Source organism: Lonchura striata, chromosome Z (genome assembly GCF_050655825.1).
Source record: "Lonchura striata isolate lonStrDom1 chromosome Z, ASM5065582v1, whole genome shotgun sequence".
NCBI lineage: Eukaryota > Metazoa > Chordata > Aves > Passeriformes > Estrildidae > Lonchura > Lonchura striata.
In genome coordinates this window covers 56,528,310-56,551,759 of record NC_140740.1, presented here as the reverse complement: position 1 = coordinate 56,551,759, position 23,450 = coordinate 56,528,310, and the positions used below count along the sequence as shown (strand labels likewise).

At 39.6% G+C, this 23,450-nt stretch overlaps 1 protein-coding gene and 1 long non-coding RNA gene across 3 annotated transcripts in view; one reads left to right on the top strand and one right to left on the bottom strand.

The window, feature by feature from the left end:
• The window catches only part of LOC146763848 (uncharacterized), a 24,085-nt gene extending 21,697 nt beyond the window's left edge, over positions 1 to 2,388 (bottom strand). The window contains exon 1 of the long non-coding RNA XR_014951063.1: positions 2,243 to 2,388. This is a non-coding gene — a long non-coding RNA (uncharacterized LOC146763848). The remainder of the gene's footprint in view (positions 1 to 2,242) is intronic.
• MIER3 (MIER family member 3) lies at positions 1,469 to 23,450 on the top strand. 2 transcript variants are annotated; one of them, XM_021534329.4, is made up of 13 exons: positions 1,469 to 1,617; positions 2,266 to 2,290; positions 4,443 to 4,588; positions 6,439 to 6,573; positions 7,941 to 8,061; positions 10,218 to 10,303; positions 10,496 to 10,568; positions 12,689 to 12,840; positions 13,258 to 13,339; positions 18,038 to 18,132; positions 19,969 to 20,096; positions 20,283 to 20,428; positions 20,510 to 23,450. In XM_021534329.4, the coding sequence occupies exons 1-13, from the start codon at positions 1,609 to 1,611 to the stop codon at positions 20,965 to 20,967; spliced, it is 1,656 nt and encodes a 551-aa protein (XP_021390004.1). In that variant the 5' UTR covers positions 1,469 to 1,608; the 3' UTR covers positions 20,968 to 23,450. The 2 variants fall into 2 exon arrangements, with proteins under 2 accessions (XP_021390004.1, XP_021390006.1); XM_021534331.4 differs by having other exon boundaries at positions 1,484 to 1,617; positions 18,041 to 18,132.

The window sequence follows — 23,450 nt, the reverse complement described above, 5'->3', positions numbered from 1 at the left end:
AGCTGCTGTGTAGTTTGAAGGCATAAGAACTCCTTGATACAGAATTATATTAGGCTCAGCAGTGCAGCATTTCACAGTTTCATTTACTCTGTTTCTCAGAGCAACAGGTGCCAGCAGAATGAGTCGAGCATTGTAGAACTCTGCTGCTCAAGTACCTAAACTAGCTTGAGATCTCTGCATTGTCTCCAAATCAAACTTAGGACACATCCAAAGCAGCCATTCACTTTGTGTACCAGCCTTGATGCTTCCCAATGCCCCGTACGGGATGCAGCCTGGGGCACTACTGCCTGTGAGTGTTGCTGTGACACACACCACCCCTCCAGCAGAGCAATATTCAACAAGTATGGCCATTGAAATTTGGCCAGAAGCAGGAACTTGTGAATCAAAAATTAAAAGCATCAGTCTTTATAGCCTGGGACAAAGGAATCAAACTAAAGACAGCTCAACCCAGCTTTATGCATGGAGGAACAAAAAGTGCCACTAAGAGAACAGGAAGAGTATGGTCAGCAGGTCAAGGAAGGTTGATCCTTTCCCTCTACTTGGCCCTTGTGAGACTACATCGGGAGAACAGTGCTCAGTTCTGGGCTCCTCAGTAACAAAAAAGACAACAGTACCGAAGAGTGTCCAGTGAAGGGCAACGAAGGTGATGAAGGGACTGTAGCATCTCTCTAATGAGGAGACACTACAGGACGTGGGTGTGTTTTGCCTAGAGAAGACTGAGAGATCTTTTGGATGTGAATAAATATCTTAAAGGCAGATGCCAACAGGATGGTGCCAGACTTTTTTCAGTGGTGTCCAGCAACAGGACAAGATGTAATGACCACAAACTGAAACAAAAAAGTTCCACCGAAACACGAGGAAGAACTTTACTTTGAGGGTGGCAGTGCACTGAACAGGCTGCCCAGGGATGTCATGGAGCTCTGTCTCTTGAGACATTGAACACCCACACTGTGGCAGGGGTTTGGACCAAGGAATCTCCTGAAGTCTCTTCCAATTCTGACAATGGTGTGATTCTGTAAAAAGGACTAGATACAACTCGCATGTAACAGGCATGTCACGCTTTAGATAAAAGCACTACAAACTAAATTTTACTTTCTCTGTGTGCCAGAGCAGCCAACACACACGAGAAAGGCTGAAGGCTTTGGAGTTCTGTTTCATATTGCTGACACTAATGCCGTGGGGGTCGGCGTGACGCCAGCTCTCCTGCACGCCAGCACCCGGTACCGAGGTGACACGGCCGGGTCCGCTCACGCCCGGCGCTCCCGGCCCGGGCTGTCGCAGCCACCCAGCTCCGCCGGCGCGGAGCGCTCCGCCGGCCGCCCGCCGCAGCAGCCGCCCGCCGGCGGGGCGGGAGCCCTCTTCGGGCGGGGCCGGGCCGGGGCGGGCCGAGCGCCGTCGCCGGCCGGGGCGGCGCCGCCAGAGGAGGGTCCCGGCGGGTCCCCGGCGCTCGCTGCCCCGCCTCCGCCGCCCCGCCCGGCCCGGCCCGGCCCGGCCCGTCCCGGTCCCCCCGCGCCCGCACGGACGGTCCGGCGGGCCGCGGCCGCCATTGGCTCACGGCGCCATCCGGGCACTCGGCGCGGCGCCGCCGCTCGGCCCCATCGTCCCAATATGGCGGAGGTGAGCGGGCAGAGCGGGCCGGGCGCGGGGCTCGCCCGGCGCCCCGCGGGGCCCCGCGCCCGCAGCGCCGCCCCGGCGCCCCCGGGAGGCGCCTCCGCGGCTGCTCGGCGGGACCGACGGGGCCGGGGCGGCGGGGCCTGCGCGACCAGGCCGCGGGACGGCGCGGTGCCGGTGCGCGGCCCGCGGGCGGCGGAAGGGCCGCGGGACGGGCTGGCGGCGTCGCCGCTGCGGCGCGGGCCGTGGAGAACGCCCGTGGGGAGGGAGGGAGGGAGCGAGGAAGGAGGGAGCCGCGGGCTGGGAGTGGGGGCGAGGCGGCGGCCGGTCCAGTCCGTGACACGTCCCGCCCGGCCGGGGCTGGAGGGAGCGGGAGCGCCGGCCGGGCCTGGCGCGGCCCCGCGGGGGCCTTGTGCCAGAGGAGAGGAGGGACGGAGAGCGGCAGGCGGGAGCCGGGGAAGGAGGGATGGGCGAGGGGGAGCGGGACGGAGCGGCCGGCAGGGCGGGACGCTGGGGCTGAGGCTGGAGGGGAGCGAGGCAAAGCAGGGTGGCGGGGAAACGGGGCAGCTCCGACGGCTGCGTGGAATGAAGGGCCCTGCCTGCTGCCGGGCCGCAGGGAGCCCGCTCTTACCTCGCTCTCTCTTTTCCCTGCAGGCTTCCTTTGGGAGTTCTAGCCCAGGTTCGTCCTCGCCCACTTCTGCATCGGCACCTGGCCTGTCGCCCGCACGCCGTTCTCTCCTTGCTGCTCCTTCCCAAATTTATCCCCTCGTAGTTTTCCTAAGGCTTCGTGTGCACGCTGTTAACCGCCTGCCAGGTTTTTAAGAAGAGATGTGCGCTGCGGAATACTTCCCTTAAGTCCTGTTGCAGTTAGAAATTGGCTCCTCGGAACGAAAAATTACATCAAAGTTCTGTAGCACTTTAAAGTCAGCATCTCAGTAGAGCCAGATAGCCTGGAGGGAGAGAGCTTCTCTTGTTGCTGATAACTACAGGCTTGTCTAAATTTTTGACTTCTTGGTAATAACAGAAAATGTTTGGAATCGTAACAACAAGTCATTTTTAAGGCTGTAACTAAATGCTCTTAATGTTCTTTGGAATACATTATACAACCAAGCATCATTAACATCAGCAGGGCTATTCTCAAATATTTGGGAACATACTTGCTTCTACATAAATGCATTCTGCAGTGTTTGTCATCATCTTTAACTATTATGAAATTTGTTGACCTTGTATTTTTCAGTATAATTTTGAATGTTTTAAATGGTGTATTGAGCATTCAGGACGACAGGAGAAGTGTGGCTTGTTAATGTAAAGTCTGTGGAACACAACTTCCCCTTGAGTTAAATGGAAAATTAGTTAGAAAAGTAATTAGAAGCAATAATCTTGATCACACCCTCATACATGCATGTTAGATTAAGGCATTTGATATTTTCTTAAAACTTGAGCAGGATGTGATGGCCAGCAGCAGGAGGATTAAGCACATAATGTCATTATTGGAACTGTAGTAGTGTTGTCAGCTATGCTGAAAGTTCCGTGGGACCATAATATGAATAGCATGGGAATAAAAACCATTTTTGGCCTGAATGTTTCTCTACAGTATGATACTACAAACTTTGACAGCTTTGTCTTAGGCAAGCTGAACAAAGTTCAATTACTGATGCAGAATGAATACTTAGCATAAATGATGAAAAGTTGCATTCTTTAAGGTTCAGAAGTGTTGTTATATGTAGCTGTCTCAAGGCTGAAAGCAGTGCAAAGAGGAATATTTTATTATTTTTTGAAGAGGGTTGAAAATTTGTAGTTATTTCTTACAAAACTTTTGAAGAAGTTTCTTGATATAAATTCTTGATAAGCCTTTTATTTGATGTTTGAAAGCTAAGGATTGCAACAGACCACTAGTATATAAGGGGAAACCAGAAGTGAAAGAGAAATCTACTAATCTGTCTTTTTCCTCCAACCTGAAAGCCATAAAGAAGTGAACATTAAAGAACAAAGCAACCCTGTAATTTGGTGATTCTTGACTATAGAATACTGACTACTGATGTAGAATATTTTCGTCTTGAAAACTGGTTTACTCTAATGATAATCTTCCACATGATAAAGTGCATTTAAAATAATAGTATTTTTTTGATTACTTCTGAGTATTGTCTTCAGTAATTAAAAAGTGTCTCTTGGACCACAGAGATATCACACTGGGTTGTTAATTAATGTGATCCACTAGAAGCATTTTGTTCTTTTTAGTGTATTTTCTATAGTATCCCTTGAAATTCTACTCTGTTTATTTTCTAGATCTAGTGTTTCAAATTAATTTTATTATAAGATCCATTTGCAAGGCTAAAGCAATTGGAAGCAAGTCTCACTTTATTTTGCTGTTAGTAGGATATGATTTCATAGCCTAAGTTACCTGTTTGCCAGTGAAAAATTATGCTTGTTACCATATAAATCAGATCAATAAAATCAGATTCTATAGATGACAGTCTTGCAGCTTCTGATATCTTTTGATGAGTGTGCTTCGTATCTTAATGACGATTTCAAGAGTGTTTTGAACATCTTTTATTCAGTAAAGTACTGATTTGGGATTGTATTTCCTGAAACTTAGTTCTCTCTGATATTTGTTTGTAGCAAGAGAGAAAGTGGTCCTTATTACTTAGAAATAAGAAAAGGAAAGGTCATCTAAAACAGCTGAATTTGGCAAGTAGTTATAAATTTGTTACTTCACTGAGAGCTCTGATCCTCTTTGTAAGAGAATTAGTGCAAATTTTTTTGCTGGGGTTTAATTTCTTATGTCTGTATAGGGGGAAAAAAAATTCTCAAATTAAGTTTTTTTTTGATAGTTGGCTCTTTATCATCTGAGGATCATGACTTTGACCCATCTGCTGAAATGCTGGTACACGATTATGATGATGAGCGAACTCTCGAAGAAGAGGAAATGATGGAAGAAAGCAAAAATTTCAGCTCTGAAATTGAAGATCTAGAAAAGGTAAGAGAGATTCTTTCCCTTGTGGATGTATATATTGTACTTTTTTATACATATTTGACTTTTCATACACATTGTAACTTTTCTAGTGGAAAGAACATTCAATCTGCCTTTCAATTTGTATTGTATAGTGCAGTTTTCTGCACTTGCAGCTTGTTGAAAAGTAAGTCAGGTTAGGCTGTAGCAGTGCATCATCACAGAAAAGGCTGAACTTAGCTTCTTAAATGTATTGGTGCTCATATTTTTTTTTTAGTTAGTTGCACATTTGCTTTGGTAGAGAAATCACTGACATAGGTTTTAGAGGCCTGTTATCTAAGATCACTTGTACGTTGAAACTGTACATTTTGTGTACTATTAAAATGACATCTAGCTGTGTTCCTTACGTTGGTCAGGTTTTACTTTTCCAATATGCAGACAAACAATCCTGGTTTAGGCATAATGGGTCACATTGATTTGCTATATAAATGGTATTTCTATGTCTTAGTTTAATCAGTTTAGCATTCAGTGAAGGTACAAAATGATCAGTGTGCTCTTTGCCTTTTCCTATTCCATTTTACCCTTCTTAATAAGAAGGTTTTCATATTTACACCTCTTGTTCATCTGTGGCAGTGTGGCATGCATTCTAAATGACCACTGAATGCTGAACACCCAGAAATTGATGCTATTTGCATTACTATTTGGTAACCCACTTAGACCATTTAGCATAACTGCAGGTTTTGGTCAACATACTTCCAGAAAAGTGTATTTTTTAGCATCAAATACAAGGCTGTATTTATGTAGTCCATGTAAAAACAAATTTTCTGCATGTGGAGTTCACAGTGTTTGTACTCCTGATTTTTTTGTCTTCACTTACTGCTTTTGCAATTACATTTTTGCTGATGATGAGCTTGTTGTTGTAGTAGTGAAGCAGTTTGCTAGGTCTAATGGTTAAAACAGAGATTTTACTCCACAAAATTCTCTTACTGCTTCTGTAATAGAAGAAAGAAGAACTGAGAGACAGTTCTCGTAAACACTTTATTACTTTAAGTCCTTATCCTGGAAAGACTTGACATGAGTTTCTGTTTACCCAGAAAGTCTTTGCAAGACTGAAACCTTGCCTCACTAAAGGAAAAAGTGGAATTTGATCAGTGTGTGAGTTCAACAATAAATTTCTAGAGGTATAACTTCTAAAGGTGTAAATATTTGAAAATATTTTTTATACTCTGATGTCTTGAACCAGGTAATGAAAAAAAATTCTTCACAGTTTATTGTTTTATTAATTGTATTAGGATGCAGGTATGATGGTAGTTACTAGAATCACTTGATCAAAAACAATCTGAAAAGACAAGTTTAAAATCAAGCCTTTCTCTTGATTTTTGCCTTTTCTTGGCTGTCTTTCTCTTGTTATATTCTCAATGGTTAATATAAAATACATTGTACAGGAGATGAAAGGAAGGGCTTAGAAATTCCTGTATTGGTTTACTTCTATGGGGGTTTTCACATGTGCAGCTGTAGCTGTGTAGGAATGAAATCTTCAAGGTTTTCTATGTTTCTCTTAAAGAAATATTGACAAATCATGTTCTACAATATCAATCAGATAACGAGCAAATTTTTAATACTTATTCTTTAGTTGCATCCAGTAAAATGTCTTCCTCAACAGCTTGACAAAATTTCACTGTATGCCAAGAAACATTTTTGTGAATTATTGTTATCATAGAATCATAATATTTTAAACCTTTAATCATTCCTGCTTCTAGCTTAGTTTTTCTTTGTTTTTTATTTCTGTTCTTCAAAATATGTCTTACTCTCTGAGGCCTAAACTGTTTACAAGTAATTGGCAATATGTTGAAGTGTTGTAAATCTTCTTGTATTAGGAAGGAAACATGCCATTGGAAGATTTACTGGCATTCTATGGCTATGAACCCACGATTCCAGTTATGCCAGGTTCCAGTGCAAATAGCTCTCCAAGTGAACTTGCAGATGAACTTCCAGATATGACTCTAGATAAAGTAAGTTAGATTCACCTGAATTGTTGTTTAAGAGGGAAATCCAGGTGACTTTAAATTACATGTCATAATCTGTTGATGTTACAAAATACATACCTTCGTTAATTTTGATATATATTGTCACTCTGGGATCTTACCTTTTCAAGGATGTTGGGCATCTAGTTCTAATAGTGATGCACAGCAACTTTAGTATCACTATATTAGTACAAAAGAAAACTAAATATGTCAATAGTTCTAAAACACATGTGAAGAACTTTTAAGTAGGAGGTTTGTTAGTTGTTTTGGGGTTTTTTAGTTAAGAAGTGGGATTTTTTTATAATATATGCAATGTCCAGAAATAACTCTTGACTTCCACCACACATCAAATACGAAAAAATGATATGAAAATAACTTTAAAATGTAGTCTTGAATGCTTTGGAATTTTATTTTCAAATGCATATCTTTTAGAAAGGTATCAGCCATGGGGAGTGAGAGATTGTTTTATGTGTAGTGACTATATGTATTGCATTATTGATACAAAACCCTGAAACTTCACTTTTGTGGTTTGCAAGCTAACTTTAAATTTTGAGATTTTATTCTGATTTTTGGCCACAAAGCATGTGCAGCTTGTAGTTGAGCTTAAAAAGTATGCAAGTAGTAAGTCTTTTTTTTTTCCTGTGAGTATGATGTAATGATAAACTCCACAGAAAGAAGGATATAATGATGGCTCTGCACATCTGATTCTCATTAGAATTCACGATTGTGTTGAGGCTACAAAAATGTAGTCGGCTTGTTGTCTAATGCAGTTCTTTCCCTTCCAAATCTCTGTTAGAGGGGTTCAAACATGGGGGAAGTGTACCTTTTCTTTCTTAATATTGTTTATTTAGCCTACAAAAATGTCAGAACTGTCCTCTCAGCAAAAGTCTACAAAAAAATTGGGCTGGTTTTTTTTTTTGTTGGTTTTTTTTTTTTTGGTTGGTTGGCTCTTTCCCCATAGTTTAGGAGGCAGTAGTAGGCTTTCAAAGCTTCAGTATATCTGTGATGCAAAGAATGACAGAATGCTAAGTACCTGAGGCAGTTTACATTGGTGTTTCTTACTGGAAGCAGTTGGAGGAATATCCAACAACATGAGATTGATACTTGCAGAAGTTTATTTTTGTGCGTTTATTTTAATAGAAGACAGAGGGGAACCACTGTGTTTGACTCTGAAATGAAAGGTTATATTCTTAGAGTTAGTAGGAGCTTTTTATTTAAAAGGGTATTGTCTGCTAAATTTTCTTATGGGAAGGTAACTCATTTTAATTAATGAGGCTTACAATTGGCTGAATCTAAGTGCTTACCAGTCTGTATTTTATAGTCACTCTGAGGTTTCTTTTATTTTAATGATACAGGAGGAAATCGCTAAAGACCTCTTGTCGGGTGATGATGAAGAAACACAGTCCTCTGCTGATGACTTGACACCATCAGTTACTTCACATGAGGCTACTGACTTCTTTCCTCGGCCACTAAGATGTAGGAAACCTAATTTTGTAATAGTATTCAAAAAGTTGTAGCATTATATATAGCTTTGTACCTTAAAATACCAAAATTGAGGAGTACTACTCACTGTACCAGGAGTTGAGAAACAGTGCTTTGCAGGATGTTGTACATGAAGGTTGTCTTTAGCTGGCATTACTGAGTACCTAAAAGACTTACATTTGGTCTCTGCTCAAAGCACAAGTAAAATTCATGTCTCTAAATACAATGACTTCATAGTCAATGGTTAATACAGTGTTGAGGAACACCCTTCATGATTTTTGATATATTAGTGAATTATATGAACATGTAACCCGTTCTTTTAAATTAGTGTTTCTGTACTAAAATTTCTGCTGCTGCTTTTAAGCCAGCGACTCCTCTGTGCAGCCTGTGGATGTGAACTGGGACGCAGTGTCTTTGTGATTATTTCCCTTCACACATTCAACACTTTTCCATAGGACTTCATGGGGTGAGCCAAAGTAGTTTTATATGGGATGGGGCCTGTAAACCCATGACCACCAAAATTTCACTATCCATGGAGCTGTGATGGGAAAGAACCAGTGGTTCAGTTATCCAATGTGGATGAGATATTCCTCATTGCCTGTTGCATCTCATTTGTTCACTGGTGCCCTAGACTTAGAGCAGTGTGGAGGACTTAAATCACAGTTTTAATTTGCCAAATACCTTAAGCTATTCTATGGGGGATTTCATTTTCATAGAAGAGGGGGGAATAAAGGGATTGTGCTGCCTTAGTCACCAGCAATCATAGCCCTTTGCATGCTGCTGTCTGATAAATGCAGGACATTTGTATTGAAAGAGAGATACAAATACCTCAAAAATTGTAATGCCCCTTTTTCAGTTCAACAAACTCCAAAACATGCTGGCACTTGAGAACTGTTAATGAATACGATATTTTAAGTGTGGCAGCTTCATAGAGAAATATGTTTAGCCCATCATCTGTACTGAGGATTAGGAAACAGTCATGTTTGTTCTCATGGTTTTCTTCCAAAATGTTACTTTATTAGAACATTAAGCTGGACATTTTAAGATCAAGTATCCACCATTTCAGGGAAGGAGATGTTAGTTCTCTTTTGCCAGTTCCATCTTTTTTCTGGTCTCTGTCCATTTCCCAGATTCTAAGATAACATTGAGTTTTAAGACACGCATTATCTAATACATAATACAGACTGTTTCCTTAAATTGACATTAACTGGGCAAAATAATTGCCTGATTGTCCAAGCATATTGTTCCATTAATTCAGATTAGCCCCTTGCTTGCTACCTGCAAAACCAAAAAGAGATAGACTGGTGATTTTAGTATTTACGACAGAAGAAGACCCTCAGTCCATTGATATTCATGATGTTTTAGCTTTGATGAAGATAAAATTTCAGCCCAATTTATGAGTATGTTTTTTCTGAAGTTGGAGAATACAATATAGGTGTAATTGTGTCACAGCTGTAGATTCCCTTCTTCTGCTGGGGATTATACAACTATAAAAATAGAACTGCTTCAGAACGCAGTGCCACAGCATTCCAGATTCTAAAATATGAGTTATTCCACGGAGTAATGTACTTGAATTGTTTGGAGGGCTCCACTGTATTTCTTCCTAAGGGAAAGAAATAAATATATAAAAGGAATAAGGACTTTTTTGCTCTTTTTACTTACTCCATTTTGTATGTCTCTCCTGTATCTTCATTCTGTGCTAAGGCAGCCTGGTTTAAAGGAATGTTGTGAATGGCCATTAAAACTTCTGTTGAAAGGTTTTAGTAGGTAATAAAGGCATGCCTTCAGCTTTACTCTCTTTGTAATTAACCTGAGGCTGTGTCATAGCCCTGGAAGTTTTCTGGTTTTTCTCTATGTATAATCTTTTATTGACAAAATCAACAACAACAACAACAAAAAAATCTCATTTCCTTTCGATGGTTGTGTCATTTGCAATGATGATAAATGTTTCTTTTCTGCAGTATATGAATACCAGTGTGTTCTGACTTCATTCTGGTTTGGTTTTGGTAGAAATCTGGATCAAAAGACACACAAAAAGTGTCTCTCTGAATAAAAGCAGGTGCTACTATGGAAAGTAAATTATATCTTGTAGTTCTGTGCTTGAACAGAAAATTCTTCATAGCTAAAAGCAAATTTCTTTGTTTCTGAAGCAAACACCACATGTGATGGAGATAAGGAATCTGATGGTGAAGATGTAGAGGCAGACAGTGGTAATTCATCTGAAGACTTGAGAAAGGTAATAATTATATTTTTTTAAAGTTGGAACTTTGCTGTTAAAAAAAAATCCAGTAACATTTTTACCATGTATCTAAAATTGTACCTTCATTCAGGAGTTCTGTGTCACATGCCAGGTGAATGACATTTTTTATACTTGCATACACAAAACACTGTTGATCACTTTTTTTCTTCATTTTTATTACATTTTCAGGAAATAATGGTTGGTTCACAGTACCAGGCTGAAATTCCAGCTTACCTTGGCAGATGCAGTGATGATGAAAAGGGTATGTTCTTCTAATTGTTTTACTTCTTATTTTATGTTTATACATAGCTTTTGATAGAAAAATGTTATATAAATTTGTAAGGTCAATTCAATTACCTAGCTGAAGTCACAGACCATTAAAAAAAGTACTAGAAAATTGAAGTAACACAACTGTGTGCTCACATCTCAGATCTCCAACTTAGAGAGGACATTCTCACGACAAAATTAGAGACTTAACTCTGAAGTGTCTGGTAATATCAGGTTTCAACTGTAGGAGTTAGGAGTTACTTTTGTTGGAGAATCATAGCTGGTCTATGAGCATGTAACTTAGTTTACACTGAAGTTGTTAAAAACAGTCTCTTTCCTTGCTTGTTTTTTTTTTTTTTTGGCCAGTGAAACCATGTGAGTTACAATATTTGTATAGAAAACAAAGCAATAAGCTATTTTAGATTTCCTTGTATAGGTCCTGTTATACTGTGTCTTAAAAATTACAAGTTTTAAATATGATGTTACTCCAGTGCAAATTTAAGTTAAAAACAGCAGTTGTGCTTAAGTGGAGAAAAAGACCCTTATTTAATAGATTTTTGTTTCTTTAGAAACATGGGACACATAGCTGAGAAATTAAAAAGGCAAGTAAAAAAATTTGCTCATGAGTGGAACAGCTGTGAAATTAAGAAATGGATAGGGTTATGTAATAATAAATGAAAGGCATTCTGTGGTTTTTTTCTGTAAATTTTTGATATTCTGTAAGTTTCTCTGACATTTAGAGGGGATGTTATTTGAGTGAATTGTATTAAATGTTTTCAACAATGCCACCTGCACTTTTGAGGAAAAGTCCTTTGCAAGAGAGAAGAGTGTTTGGTAGGGATGGAGCTGGAAGTGCTAGGAAGTGAATATCTTTGTGTTGCTTAAGATCTAGGAAAGCCTCCAATTTTTTAAGATTCAAGCATGGTGCTAATGGGTTGCAAGAAGTGGAGGAGGTAGGGCTGGATTTATTTGGGTAGTTCTTTTACTGTTTCCACATCTTGACTTATCCTTACCCAAGAACTAAGGAAGTTCTTACAACCAGAGGATGACCAAAGAGGGGTTAATCTGACTATTTTCTCTGTAGAGAGAACCAGTTAAAGTGTTGTCTGACAGCATGGCCAAGAGCAAAGGTGTGTAGCTGCCAGATCAGAGAGCACAAGGAGCATCTTTTGAAGTTATTAGTAATGGACTCCAGTAAAAAACACTGCGATGTCTTGGTTGATAAAGAAAACTGAAGAGGAGTATCACCAGCACTCTGGAAGGTTGGGCTTGGTGGTAGGGCTGGAGGGTTCTATGAAAGCCTTTTCTGCACGCCTGGAAGAACTAGTGATGGCAGATAGGGGTTTACATACATAGTCCAGCTACCAGAATTGAGCTAGAAAGCAGTTCTGCACTCCTATAAACTTACACTGGGAACATGTCTGACTGAAAGCTCTCTGTGTTGTTAAGCCATAAAAGAACTCTGAAAGGTGCCATTTTATTCTTCCTCTTAGCCTAATGTTGTTTCCTGCATTTTTAGGAGAGCTTTGAGCATCTCCATCTTTTCTGCTGTAACAGCCATTAAGATTCTATGTTTGAATTAAATAACTCAAATTCTGTATTACCAAGAGAGTACATGTAACACGATGTGCAATGATTTCACATCTCTTGATGTGTAATCACATTTCTTGATCAGAGTGAAGGATTTATATTTTAATCTAGTATTGAAACAAATGCACAGACTGACAAAGATTCAGGTCAGCTCTTGTGTGTTGTGTTGTCCTTGAAGTAAGCTATCTGAGAATTGCAGATGTCATTTCAATGTACTGTGGAGGACTGTACATCCTAATCACTCAAAGCATTCAACATACCAAGTTCTTAACAGCATTCAGTTGCTACTGAATAAAAAAACAAATCACCACATTGCCATATAGATTGCCATTTTGTTCCATAATTTTTTGGCAAGTTTTTGTTGAAAATTACTAAACAGCCAAAGTGATCTGCAGTTTAAAAGTGGTATGGTGATGCTTGATTTGATTACTTACGTGTTCCTGTTCTTCATATTTGTGAAATAGCTTTTAGTGTTACAGTCTTAAAAATGTTATACATGGCATGAATGGATTTCTGTTTTATCAGCTTATGAAAATGAAGACCATTTACTTTGGAAACCTGATGTGATCTCAGAAAATAAAGTTAAAGAATACCTTTTTGAAACCTCCTTAAGAACAGGAAATGAAAAAATGATTGGCAGAATTCCTGAAGGACTACATACACGGGATAATGAACAAGTAGGTTTTATATCCTGTTGCATTTGTGACACAACACTGTGTAATTAACATGTGTTCTCTTTCTCTGCTTTGTATTATAGAGGCACTGCTACTCAAATGTTGGATGTTACTTAAAAATCATGCTTAAAAATCTTGAGTATTTGAATGTTGGCAGTCTTGTGATCTGTGATATTTCTGATTGTCATACTGTTGACAAATTCAGCCTTTTTAATAACTGCATGTAGTGTTTTACATTTTTTTTAGTTAAAACTTGCCTCTGCTTTTGGATGGTTTTGGCTCTTAAATTTTCATCATCTGTAAAGATAAATCATCTATTTTTTTTACAATAGGTATGTTTACTGGAAGATTAGTTTTGGAGGTCTAGATTGGATATTAGAAAACTTGGACTTTTTCTAAAGACTTCTTTTTATTTTATAGGCACTGTACGAACTTCTTAAAAGTAGCCATAATGTTAAAGAAGCAATTGAGAGATACTGCTCAAATGGAAAGGCATCTCAGGGTAAGAGAATCCCTGTTTTTTCAGGAGAGTGTGGTTTAAAACAAAATAATTGTGTGGAAAATCCTTGAGTAGGAATCCCATTATCAAGCACATCCCTGTCATAATGATTTTAGCACAAATTAAGTATAATCTGACAGTTGGCCAATTAAAGTTCTGCTATAGAAATTTACAGTTTGTAGAAAGATTGAGGGTTTGAGTTTGATTTTCCTTCTTTCATCCACAGCTTTTGTAACAGTGAAACAGAGAGATGTGATTCTGCTGCTATAAAGCAGTTCTTACCCACTATTTAGTATCTCTTTGAGATAGTGATTGATTACAGTTTGATAACATTTGTACCAAAATCAGGAAAATATAGGTGGATACATTAATAAGCCCCCACTCTGTGTTAACATTTGTGCTATGCCAGCCCTAAACGGGCTCTATTGTATAGTTCCATAGGGCATGGAGAGCTTTCCTTGAGTCTGCACTGGAAAATGGAATGGGCTTCCATCTTGTTTGTCCTTATTATTTATTAATCCTTAAATGAAAACCGGAGTCTGTCATTTAACAAATATGGGGTTTTGTCTTTTAATTTTGTATGTGTATTTTGTGAAGTGGACTGGGTTATGAGCTCTGCTATAAGTTGATGTTCTGGCAGATAGCCCTTTACTCAGAGCTGGATCCGAGGAGAAGTTGAGTGTATGCAGTTTAGGTGCTGTGAGAGACAGGTGTCTTAAGTGGTTGAACGCTGGCTGGCAACTTAAATACCACACAGCTGCTCACTCAGTTTGGCCCTACCACTTCCTTTCCTGGTGGAGATGAGAATTAGAGGAAAAAAGTAGAACTTTGGGGCTGAGCTAAGAACAGCTTAATAATTGAAACAAAAAAAGAATATAGTACAAATACTAGTGATATTGATGACAATAACAATTGTAATGAAAGGGAAAGACAGAGGAATAAAACCCCAGGGAGGTGAGTGGTGCACAGTGACGTGGGTGCTCAGCACCCGCTGACCGATGCCCAACCTGTCCCCCAGCAGCTCCTGGCTCCTCCCAGCCCACTCCCCCAGTTCACATCCTGGCCATGTCAGTCTGTGTATGGAACATCCCTTTGGCCAGGTCGGGTCAGCTCTCCTGGCCATGCTCCTCCAGCCTCTGGGGCACCTGAGCAGTGCAGAGCACAGGACACTGAAATGTCTTAAATTGCACAGTTTGGCACCAGCCAAAACATCGGTGTGTTACCAGTATTAGTTTCATATGGGATCCAAATGAAGCACTTCACCAGCTACTAGAAAGAAAATTATCTCAGCCAAAATCAGGACACTAAGGTCAAGCTGAAGAGGGCAATAAGGACTATAAGAAGAATGCTTTAAAAACCTCATGTACTAGAAGAGGTTGTGTAAACCTTAAAGTATCAGCTTCAGGGCTGTATCCTAAATCCAGTACCTCTCTGGAATTTAGGTTCCCGTTTCAGGATTGAAAAATACCTCTGCTCATTTGTGTCTTTGATGCCTTGTGAAGACTGACCTAGAATAGAGGCTAGACAGAGTTAAAAAAAAAGTAGGGATTTAATTAAAGGCCTCTGTTGGATACACCTTGAGCAGTACAAGAGCCCAGACAGGGCTACACACAAGATGAACTCAAATGGTCACAAAATGCACAACTAGTCATGATGCCTCTCACTTTTACAAGTTCTGGTCTATTTGCGTATTGGAGTTAATTGCCCAGTTATAGTTGTAGGTTATGAAGTCCCATCTTTCTTGTTTTTCTCTCTTCATTCCACCATTGTTTATGCTCTTCAGCCTAGATTTGGGTTGGCTGTCTTTGGTCCCCAGCTAGAGAAGGAATTGTTTTGTCTGCTTACTCTGTGAAGAGAGCTTACCATCCCTTAATATGAAGCTCAGAATTACACACTAAAGCAGCACAAAATCTGAAAAATATAAAAGCTAAAACCTGATGCATCAGCTTAGAGGCCAAAATTCCATCCTAAGGACTAGTAGTCCTTACACATACCCCACCCCCTGTTCAAATGGAATTGTTATACCCTCATTGAAATGGTAAGGGATAGATGGGGGAGTGAGGCCTGGTAGATGAGGGAGAGGCTGTAGATGTTGCCTACCTAGACTTCAGTAAAGCCTTTGACACCATTTTCCTCAGCATTCTCCTGCAGACACTGACAGCTCATGGCTTGAATAGGGGCACTCTTTGCTGGGGTAAAGCTGTCTGGATGGCCAGGCCCAGGAAATGGTGGTAAATGGAATTACACCCAGATGGTGTGTTCCCCAGGGCTCAGTACTGGGGGCAGTTCTGTTTAGTATCTTTATCAGTGATCTGGATCAAGTGCACTCTCAGTCCATTTGCAGGCAAAATCAATTTAAGTGGGAGTGTTGATCTGCTGGAGGGCAGGAAGGCTCTGCAGAGGATCTGGACAGGCTGCATCAATGGGCTGAGGCCAGTGGTGTGAGGTTCAACAAGGCCAAGTGCCAGGTCCTGCCCTTGGGTCACAACAGCCCCAGGCAGTGCCACAGGCTGGGGCAGAGTGGCTGGAAAGGACCTGGGGGTGCTGGTGACAGCAGCTGGACATGAGCCAGGGTGTGCCCAGGTGGCCAAGAAGGCCAATGGCATCCTGGCCTGGATCAGCAATGGTGTGGCAGCAGGACCAGGGCAGGGATTGTCCCCCTGTGCTGGGCACTGGTGAGGCCACACCTTGAGTGCTGTGTCTGGTTCTGTGTTCCTCACTCCCCAGAAGAACATTTAGGAGCTGGAGTGAGTCTAGAGAAGGGCAGTGGAGATGAGGAAGTGTCTAGAGCACAAGTCCTGTGAGGAGCAGCTGAGGGAGCTGGGGGTGTTAATCCTGGAGAAAAGGAACCTCAGGAGAGACCTTATCACTCTCTACAACTGCGTGAAGGGCGATTGTGGCAAGGTGGGGATTGCCTTCTTCATCCAGTGACAGGATGAGAGGAAATGGCATCAAACTGCACCAGGGGAAGTTTGTATTAGATATTGCAAAGAATTTCATAGACAGGGTTGTTAAATATTGGAGTGGGTTTTCCAGGAAGGTGGTGGAATCACCATCCCTGGGGGTGTTTAAGAAACAACTGGATCTTAATAAGGCAGTTAGTGCTGTGTTCTAGTTGACATGGTGGTGTTTGATTGGAGATTGGGCTTCAAGATCTTGGAGGTCTTTTCCAACCTTAATGATTCAATGCTGTCAGTGTCTTGTCTCTTCAAGTAGCCATTATACCATGATCTACTCTACCCACTGAAGCTTGCTACTGTTCTGAGTATGGAAATCAAAAATACACCACTCCCAGGTGAATTTCTTAGCAGTGAGACTTTACATGGGGGTATTTTCTCCTCTTCAAAGGCTGATAACTCTGTAGTAAGGAATGCAAAATTTATGGGGCCGAGAAAGAAAAAAACAGCACTGCAGTGGAGTGATTATCACTTTTCATCTGGGAGCAGAAAGGTCTAGTTTTCAGTATTTGCTTCCAGAGATACTTTGAAATGTGTGAATGTGTTTTCCCCCACTGGCTTTAAATTTAAGCTGAGTGAGAACTTTTTGGATCACCATTATGAATGTAAGATACCTGAAAAAAAATCTCTCCTTACTTATTTATATATATATATATATGTACCCAAAGCTACAATCAAGATAGGAAATTAACAAGAGTCTTGAATTATGATTGTTGTTTTTTGTCAAACCAAAATCCATTTTGGAAAATGTGGGCTTCATTATTAAAAAGAAAAAAAAATAGTAGAAAATGAATTTGCAGTTTCTCCCTAAGAGATCTAACAGGGTTAGAAGACATCTGTGGCCCTTTAGGACCAGGTAGTTATTTGGGTTTTTTTCTGGATTCCCTGATACCCCTTATTTTTCAAAAGCCTGGATCATGTTAACTGTAGTCCCAGTCAGTTTGTCCTGTATGGCTTAGTGCTGAGGTCCTCCTCCATGGTGCATATTGCCTTTTCCAGGAGTTCACTGCCTCACCAGGGAGTTCAGTATATCAGGCAAGGTGTTGTATGTTCTGGGCAATGTGTCTGTGCTGCATCCCTTTAGCTGTCAGTGTCAGGTTGGAATTGCCCTCCTGATGACATCCATCCCGCCTGTGTCTCAGCTGTGATTTACAGTGCTGTGCCTCAAAGCTGGCATCCAGGCTGGTAGTTAGCTCCTGAGTAAGACACGGCCTGGGCTGCTGAATGCCTGGGCAGGTATGGGCCCAGCACTGTTCTGTGGTTTGTATGGCAGGGCTCAGCTCTGGCAGGCCTTCGTGTCTGTGATGCTCACTCAGTCAAAACAGGGCCATCCATCAAAACAGGATTTTCCTGTGCTCTTTTTTCCAACAACCATTTTTCCTTGTGTCCTGTGTAACAAGAAATATTGAGAAAAATTATCACACTTATCACTTCAATGATGTTTATCAAACACTATTTTTTGATGACAGACATATTAAGAACAATAAACCTTTGAAATATCCTTTGCCTTCAAAGATGAAAGATTGCTGAAATCAAACTCTTCTGGATCATTCTGTGTAAAAAAGAACATTAAATTTCAGGTAGGATAGTTTCTCAGTAGGAGAAATAAAATGGATCTAAATAACTGAATTACTTTTTTTTAACATGCATTTGGATATTCATCCATCAGGAACAAAATTGTTATTCCTTGTAGAAGGTTAATGAGTGAAATCAAGTTTCTCATGCTACTTTTATAATTATCTAGAAGAGATGACAGCATGGACAGAAGAAGAATGCAGAAGCTTTGAAAATGCACTTCTGATGTATGGAAAAGACTTTCATCTCATACAGAAAAACAAGGTTAGTATTCTACAGTTAAATTGATGAGTTGCTAAATTGTATGATATTATGTGAAGGCAATATGTTTATCAGCAACCATACAGAAGAGGGAAATAAGAACCATATTAAAATAAATTTGGCATTTTTGAACTAATTTTTCCTTTCTTTGCACTAATGTTTCCAAATGTCATTGGAAATACTAGGCATTGTGAGATGAATTAGTGTATTATCTCTGAAGTAACTTAAGTTGACATTACTTCTATTCATGCGTGTGCATTACAATTCAATTTAAATTCATGCCTTTCCTGGAAGTGAGCAGTATTTCTATACTATGGCTATAGGAGGGGAGAATGCATCTTTGCCTAATTCTGTCACTAGGAAGGTACAAGTTTACAGAATCAGGCTGAGTTCTGTGTTTTAAAAAGTTATAGTCATCCATAATACTCTCTTTTCTGAGACAAGAATGAGTTCTAATCTTGGTCTAGATTGCTTCTGATTGACTTCTGTGTGCCTGAGGAATAGGCAGGCCTTTTTCTTACTTTTATCAAAAAGCAATAGTTAACAACATCAGTGTTTCCAAATTTCTTGTATACTTCCTTTATACTTTTGATACTATATTAATGTTTTTGTTTTTTTTCTTTAGGAGTCCGGTGTTCTTATTGTATTTCAGGTGAACTTTATAGGGTTGTGGTTGCTGTCAGCAACAGTTTGCTGGTCTTGCCCAAGACCTGCCCATCCTAAATAATTTTGATAGTTCAGATTTTAAATGGCCTTTAACAATAAATATTAAGGCATCAGAGATTAAAAATATATTTTCCAACATGGAACAAAACATGTGTTGGTGTGTCTGTCACTATGGACCAGAATTTGTCTAAGAAAATCTCCTGGTTTTTTTTTCCCCAGGCAAAAGGCGAGAAAGTTTAGGCAATGTTCTGGGATCCAGCATAAGGTGATGTCACTTGTATACAGCAGGTATCAGCTAGACAAGATTCAGTGTGCAGAGGAGCTTAACTAGATGTCTTTCCTTATTACTGCAGTGCACAGCTTTCTAACTGGGACTTCATTCATTAGCATATGGACATCTGTTAATTTCCTCTCCTTCCTGGTATGTCTGTACCTAAACTAGCAGGGTTTACTAGTGCCCCCAAGGCATTTTGCATTCTCCATTGACGTTTCTATATGTTTGAAAACACTCAAATGTATTTTACTGCCAGACTATATTGGATAGAGTTGTAAAACTGGAACTGTGGGCGTTGTGATCATGATGTGAAATGTTTCAGTATCAAAAACTACATAAAAGTGGAAGCAATTACTTTTTCGCCAAGAATCAGACTTCACAGAGCCACCTCCATTTTAGGGAAAGAGACAAACAATTAGCGGTAGATCAAAATAAGTCTTTTCAGTCCTTACTATCTTCTCAACAAGACTACAGTTTTATTTTGTTTAAGCATTTATTGCTGCTCTGGTTTGACAACACTGTTGTCAAAGCCTCCACAATTCTGGACTTTCCCCAAAGGAATACATACCAAGAGTCTTTGGTACTTCATTTCTCTTAGATCACTCATTTGCTCAGCATTTTCTATTGTAAGAAAAGTTATATCTTGCAGTTTTAAAATGTTTATATATATGTGTGTCTTGAGTACTTTGGATGTAGATAGAGTTTCAGCCCAGTTTAAAAAAAATCCAGTAATGCATTGAGTAGAACAAATGCAATACTTAAACCATAGGTCAGTTTGAAGTCTGCAAATGTTTGTTCAGAACAATAACATCTACCAATATTGCAGGAGTTGGAATTGGGAAGATGACAAAACCTAAGTCTTTGCATTAATCTTGTCAATTCTTCTTGTTGATCTTTAGGTGAGAACCAGAACAGTTGCTGAGTGTGTGGCTTTCTATTACATGTGGAAGAAGTCAGAACGTTATGATTACTTTGCTCAGCAGACAAGATTTGGAAAGAAGAAATACAACCATCATCCAGGAGTTACGTAAGTAAAATGTTCTTGGAATATGTTTCAGTTGCAAATCGTAAACGTAGAAGACTTCCCTCCACACCCCACTTCTGTCATTGCAATGTAAAGCTTTAGTGGCTATGGCAACTGAAATTAAACCTATCATCATTTATAGGTCTTGTTTTCTAGTTATATAACATTGTGGATGCAATATTCTTTTAGGGACTACATGGATCGTTTGGTAGATGAAGCAGAATCCCTTGGAGGAGCAGTGCATTCTTCAGCCTTAACATCTAATAGTCGAACAGAAACCATTCCTGATCAACAGCTAAGCATTCTGAACTCCATCACTGCCAATGAGTTGACAGGTAAATCAAGAAAAAAAAATATCTTTGTTGGAACTAGGCAAACAACTATTTCATTTACATTTGTGTTCATCTGTTTTCCAGCACTGACAAACAGTGTAACTACAGTCTGCCACACTTCAGATGTGAACTGCCTGGATGACGCTTTTCCTCCTATGGACAGCTTACCCCGAGCACCAGTTAATCATGTGCCTGTTGGAACAGAAGAATTGCTTAACTTGCCTAGCAATGGTGAAAGTGATTGTTTTAATTTATTTGAGACTGGCTTTTATCATTCAGAGCTAAACCAAATGAACATGTGCAGTGAGGAGGCAGAAAGACCTGCGAAGAGATTGAAAATGGGGATTGCTGTCCCAGAATCTTTCATGAATGATGTCTCTGTAAATAACCTTGGTGTGGACTTCGAGAACCACACACACCACATTACCAGTGCCAAAATGGCTGTTTCAGTGGCTGACTTCAGCAGTCTATCTGCAAGTGAGACAAATGGTTTTATCAATACCCACACTCTCCACCAACATGCTGCCCTTCATTCAGAATGACTGTGGAAAATGAAACAAATAGTGGGTACTTTATGCAGTAGTAGTAAACTTGATGGGAGCTATCAGGTTTGCTTAGTCTTTCACTGGAAGTTTGAACTTTATGACATCAGTGATGTCTTTGTATGTATAGAACTATATCTTGATTTATCAAGAGTAATTTCTTTTTTCAGTCCATAAATGTGGAAATGTCATAGGATGTGTGGCAGAGTTTGGTACTAAGAGAACTCTGTGATGCAGCTTTAAGCTCTGCTTCAGTTTTTTTTCCTAAAGCCTGTAGACAGAGGCCACTGTTTCAAAACCAGCACAGAAGTTCTGAACGGATTGGAGTGGCATTTTTAGTGTAAGTTACTTTTGCTGAAATGGATGCAGTGGAATAACAATGTTTACAGGTACGATCCTGATCCCTGCTCAATGTAGCATTTCCCCCCCCCCCCCCTTATAAAGGCAGGGATGGGTTTGTTTATTTTAAACTGCACAAACATACAAGGATGTTTTTTAAATGAAACCTTCTCTCATGTGATACTAAACTAAAGCACTTCGGTTTACAAAGCAGCAAAGTCATGTTGGTGGAGGCTAGCACAAGGGACTTAAGATGAGTAAAGTGAAGATCTACATTTGAATGCTGTTGCAAAATTAAAGGTCATGGCTACCTTACACAGAAGTAATCATACTGCCATAGATGTCTGTGTACTTCAAACTTACTGGCTCAAACAGATGAGTTTTAGGCCATATTGTATTTGGAAGGGGTTTGTCCACAGCTTTGAAGAGTGATGCAATCGTGTATCTTAATTTTCCTAAGGCAGCTGATGTTTAAAGCTACAGTCTGCACAGCTTAGGATTTACCACTAAACAATCTACATTTGGAAGACATCTTAAGTTGTTTGGAGCACTGCAGTTCTAAGTGTTACAGTTTTGAGGGACTATGTAGTTTATATAGTAATAGTAGAACCTTGAAGTACATGATTGAAAGTTTTTGTTTAGCGTGGATTGCATTTATTTGTTTTGGCAAGTCATTGGCTTCAAAATGGCAGTGCACTTCTTTGGTCAAAAAGGAATGATGAGTAAAAATGCATCCCATAAAAGCAACTATTTAACTTCATTACATTTATTTTGAACCTTGAGTGCAATTTAGCCATCCAGGATGTTTGTCTTGCAAATGTTTGCTCCAGTTGTTGCAGGAACCAAGCATAGTATTGGCTTGTAACATGTCGTAGCATACAACTTGCAGGGTGTTCTAATGAAAGCCTGAACCTCCCTTCAGTAGGATTACTCCTGTCCCTCCATACTTTTTCTTTGCACTTTTTGTGTTAAAAGTTTTAATTGCCACTAATTTGTTTTCATTATTCAAGCAATTAAGTTTTGCATTGTTGATATTTTCAATAGTTGCTTCAAGGTTATGCTGAGTAATTAGAAAGTAGTGACTTTAATATTTGAAAGGGAAGAGGGTATTTATTACGCATACTGTGAACTGCATTGATATCCCAAGTTTCAGATGCAGCATATGGAGTTTTCTTTACAGCATTGTAATGAAGATTGCTTTGAAGTGTTTATGCAATAGCACATTTATCATATTAAAAACAAATTAGTTTAGCACAGTGGACAAAAGTAGATATGATTTTGTAATCAGTTCTTAACTTAAACATCTGAAATATTTAACTTTAGTAAGTACACAGTAAATAACGGGTAGCCTTGGCCCTGTGTTGTACTCTTGACGTTTTTAGCCAAGTTCTCAGCTTCTTACTGCTGTGTTTTGTGCTGAACTTTGTACCTTGTTTCCTTTGTTTATGAATCAACCCATTTTAAGTAATTTTGTAGAATTCTGGCCATAATCTTCCATTGTTATACATTCAAGTTTATCTATGGGTTTACAGTGAGTGGCTGGTCTGTATAAAATTCATACAAAGATGACTGAATGCTTATACCAGTTGCACTTAAATGAACATGCCCATTTTCATTAGTTGATGCAGTAATATACTCAGTTTATCTATGCATTGCTGGGCTCTTAAAGTAGGCAGAGACTTGTCTAAGGTTTGGGTTGTCAGCAAGTTGAATGGACACTTTAGTTATTTAATAAAGACTTTGACCAAAATTCAGAAAATGATATGAGAGAAAAATTATTTCCAGGTAGTCTAATATAAATGCTGATCTTATTTAGCCTGTTGGCTGGCTAGCTGATATCGTTTACTTTTAATTCCTTGTTAAAATGAGGCAATAATTTGCAAGATTTCATAAATATGTAAATTCTTAATATCTTTTTAGATATCTCTTTCAATATTTTCTGACTACTTCTGTGTATAGTAACATTTTTGTGCATGCTTGATGTGACATCCATAAATTTGTACCACTATGACTTTATCCATGTAAAATAGCTATTTATTGAACTTTACTTTTAAAAGCTGGACTTACTTTTTTTCTCTCAGTTTAAAACATTTAAATGGAGAACTTGTTACTGTTTATTAAAAGAATTGTGTTTTGAAAGCCAA

What these genes read in the sequence shown, in the direction of transcription:
- MIER3 (XM_021534329.4), top strand. An exon ending in CTTTGGGAGTTCTAGCCCAG is followed by an intron (nt 2,291 to 4,442) that starts GTTCGTCCTCGC and finishes TTTTTTTGATAG; the next exon opens with TTGGCTCTTTATCATCTGAG. An exon ending in ATGCAGTGATGATGAAAAGG is followed by an intron (nt 10,569 to 12,688) that starts GTATGTTCTTCT and finishes CTGTTTTATCAG; the next exon opens with CTTATGAAAATGAAGACCAT.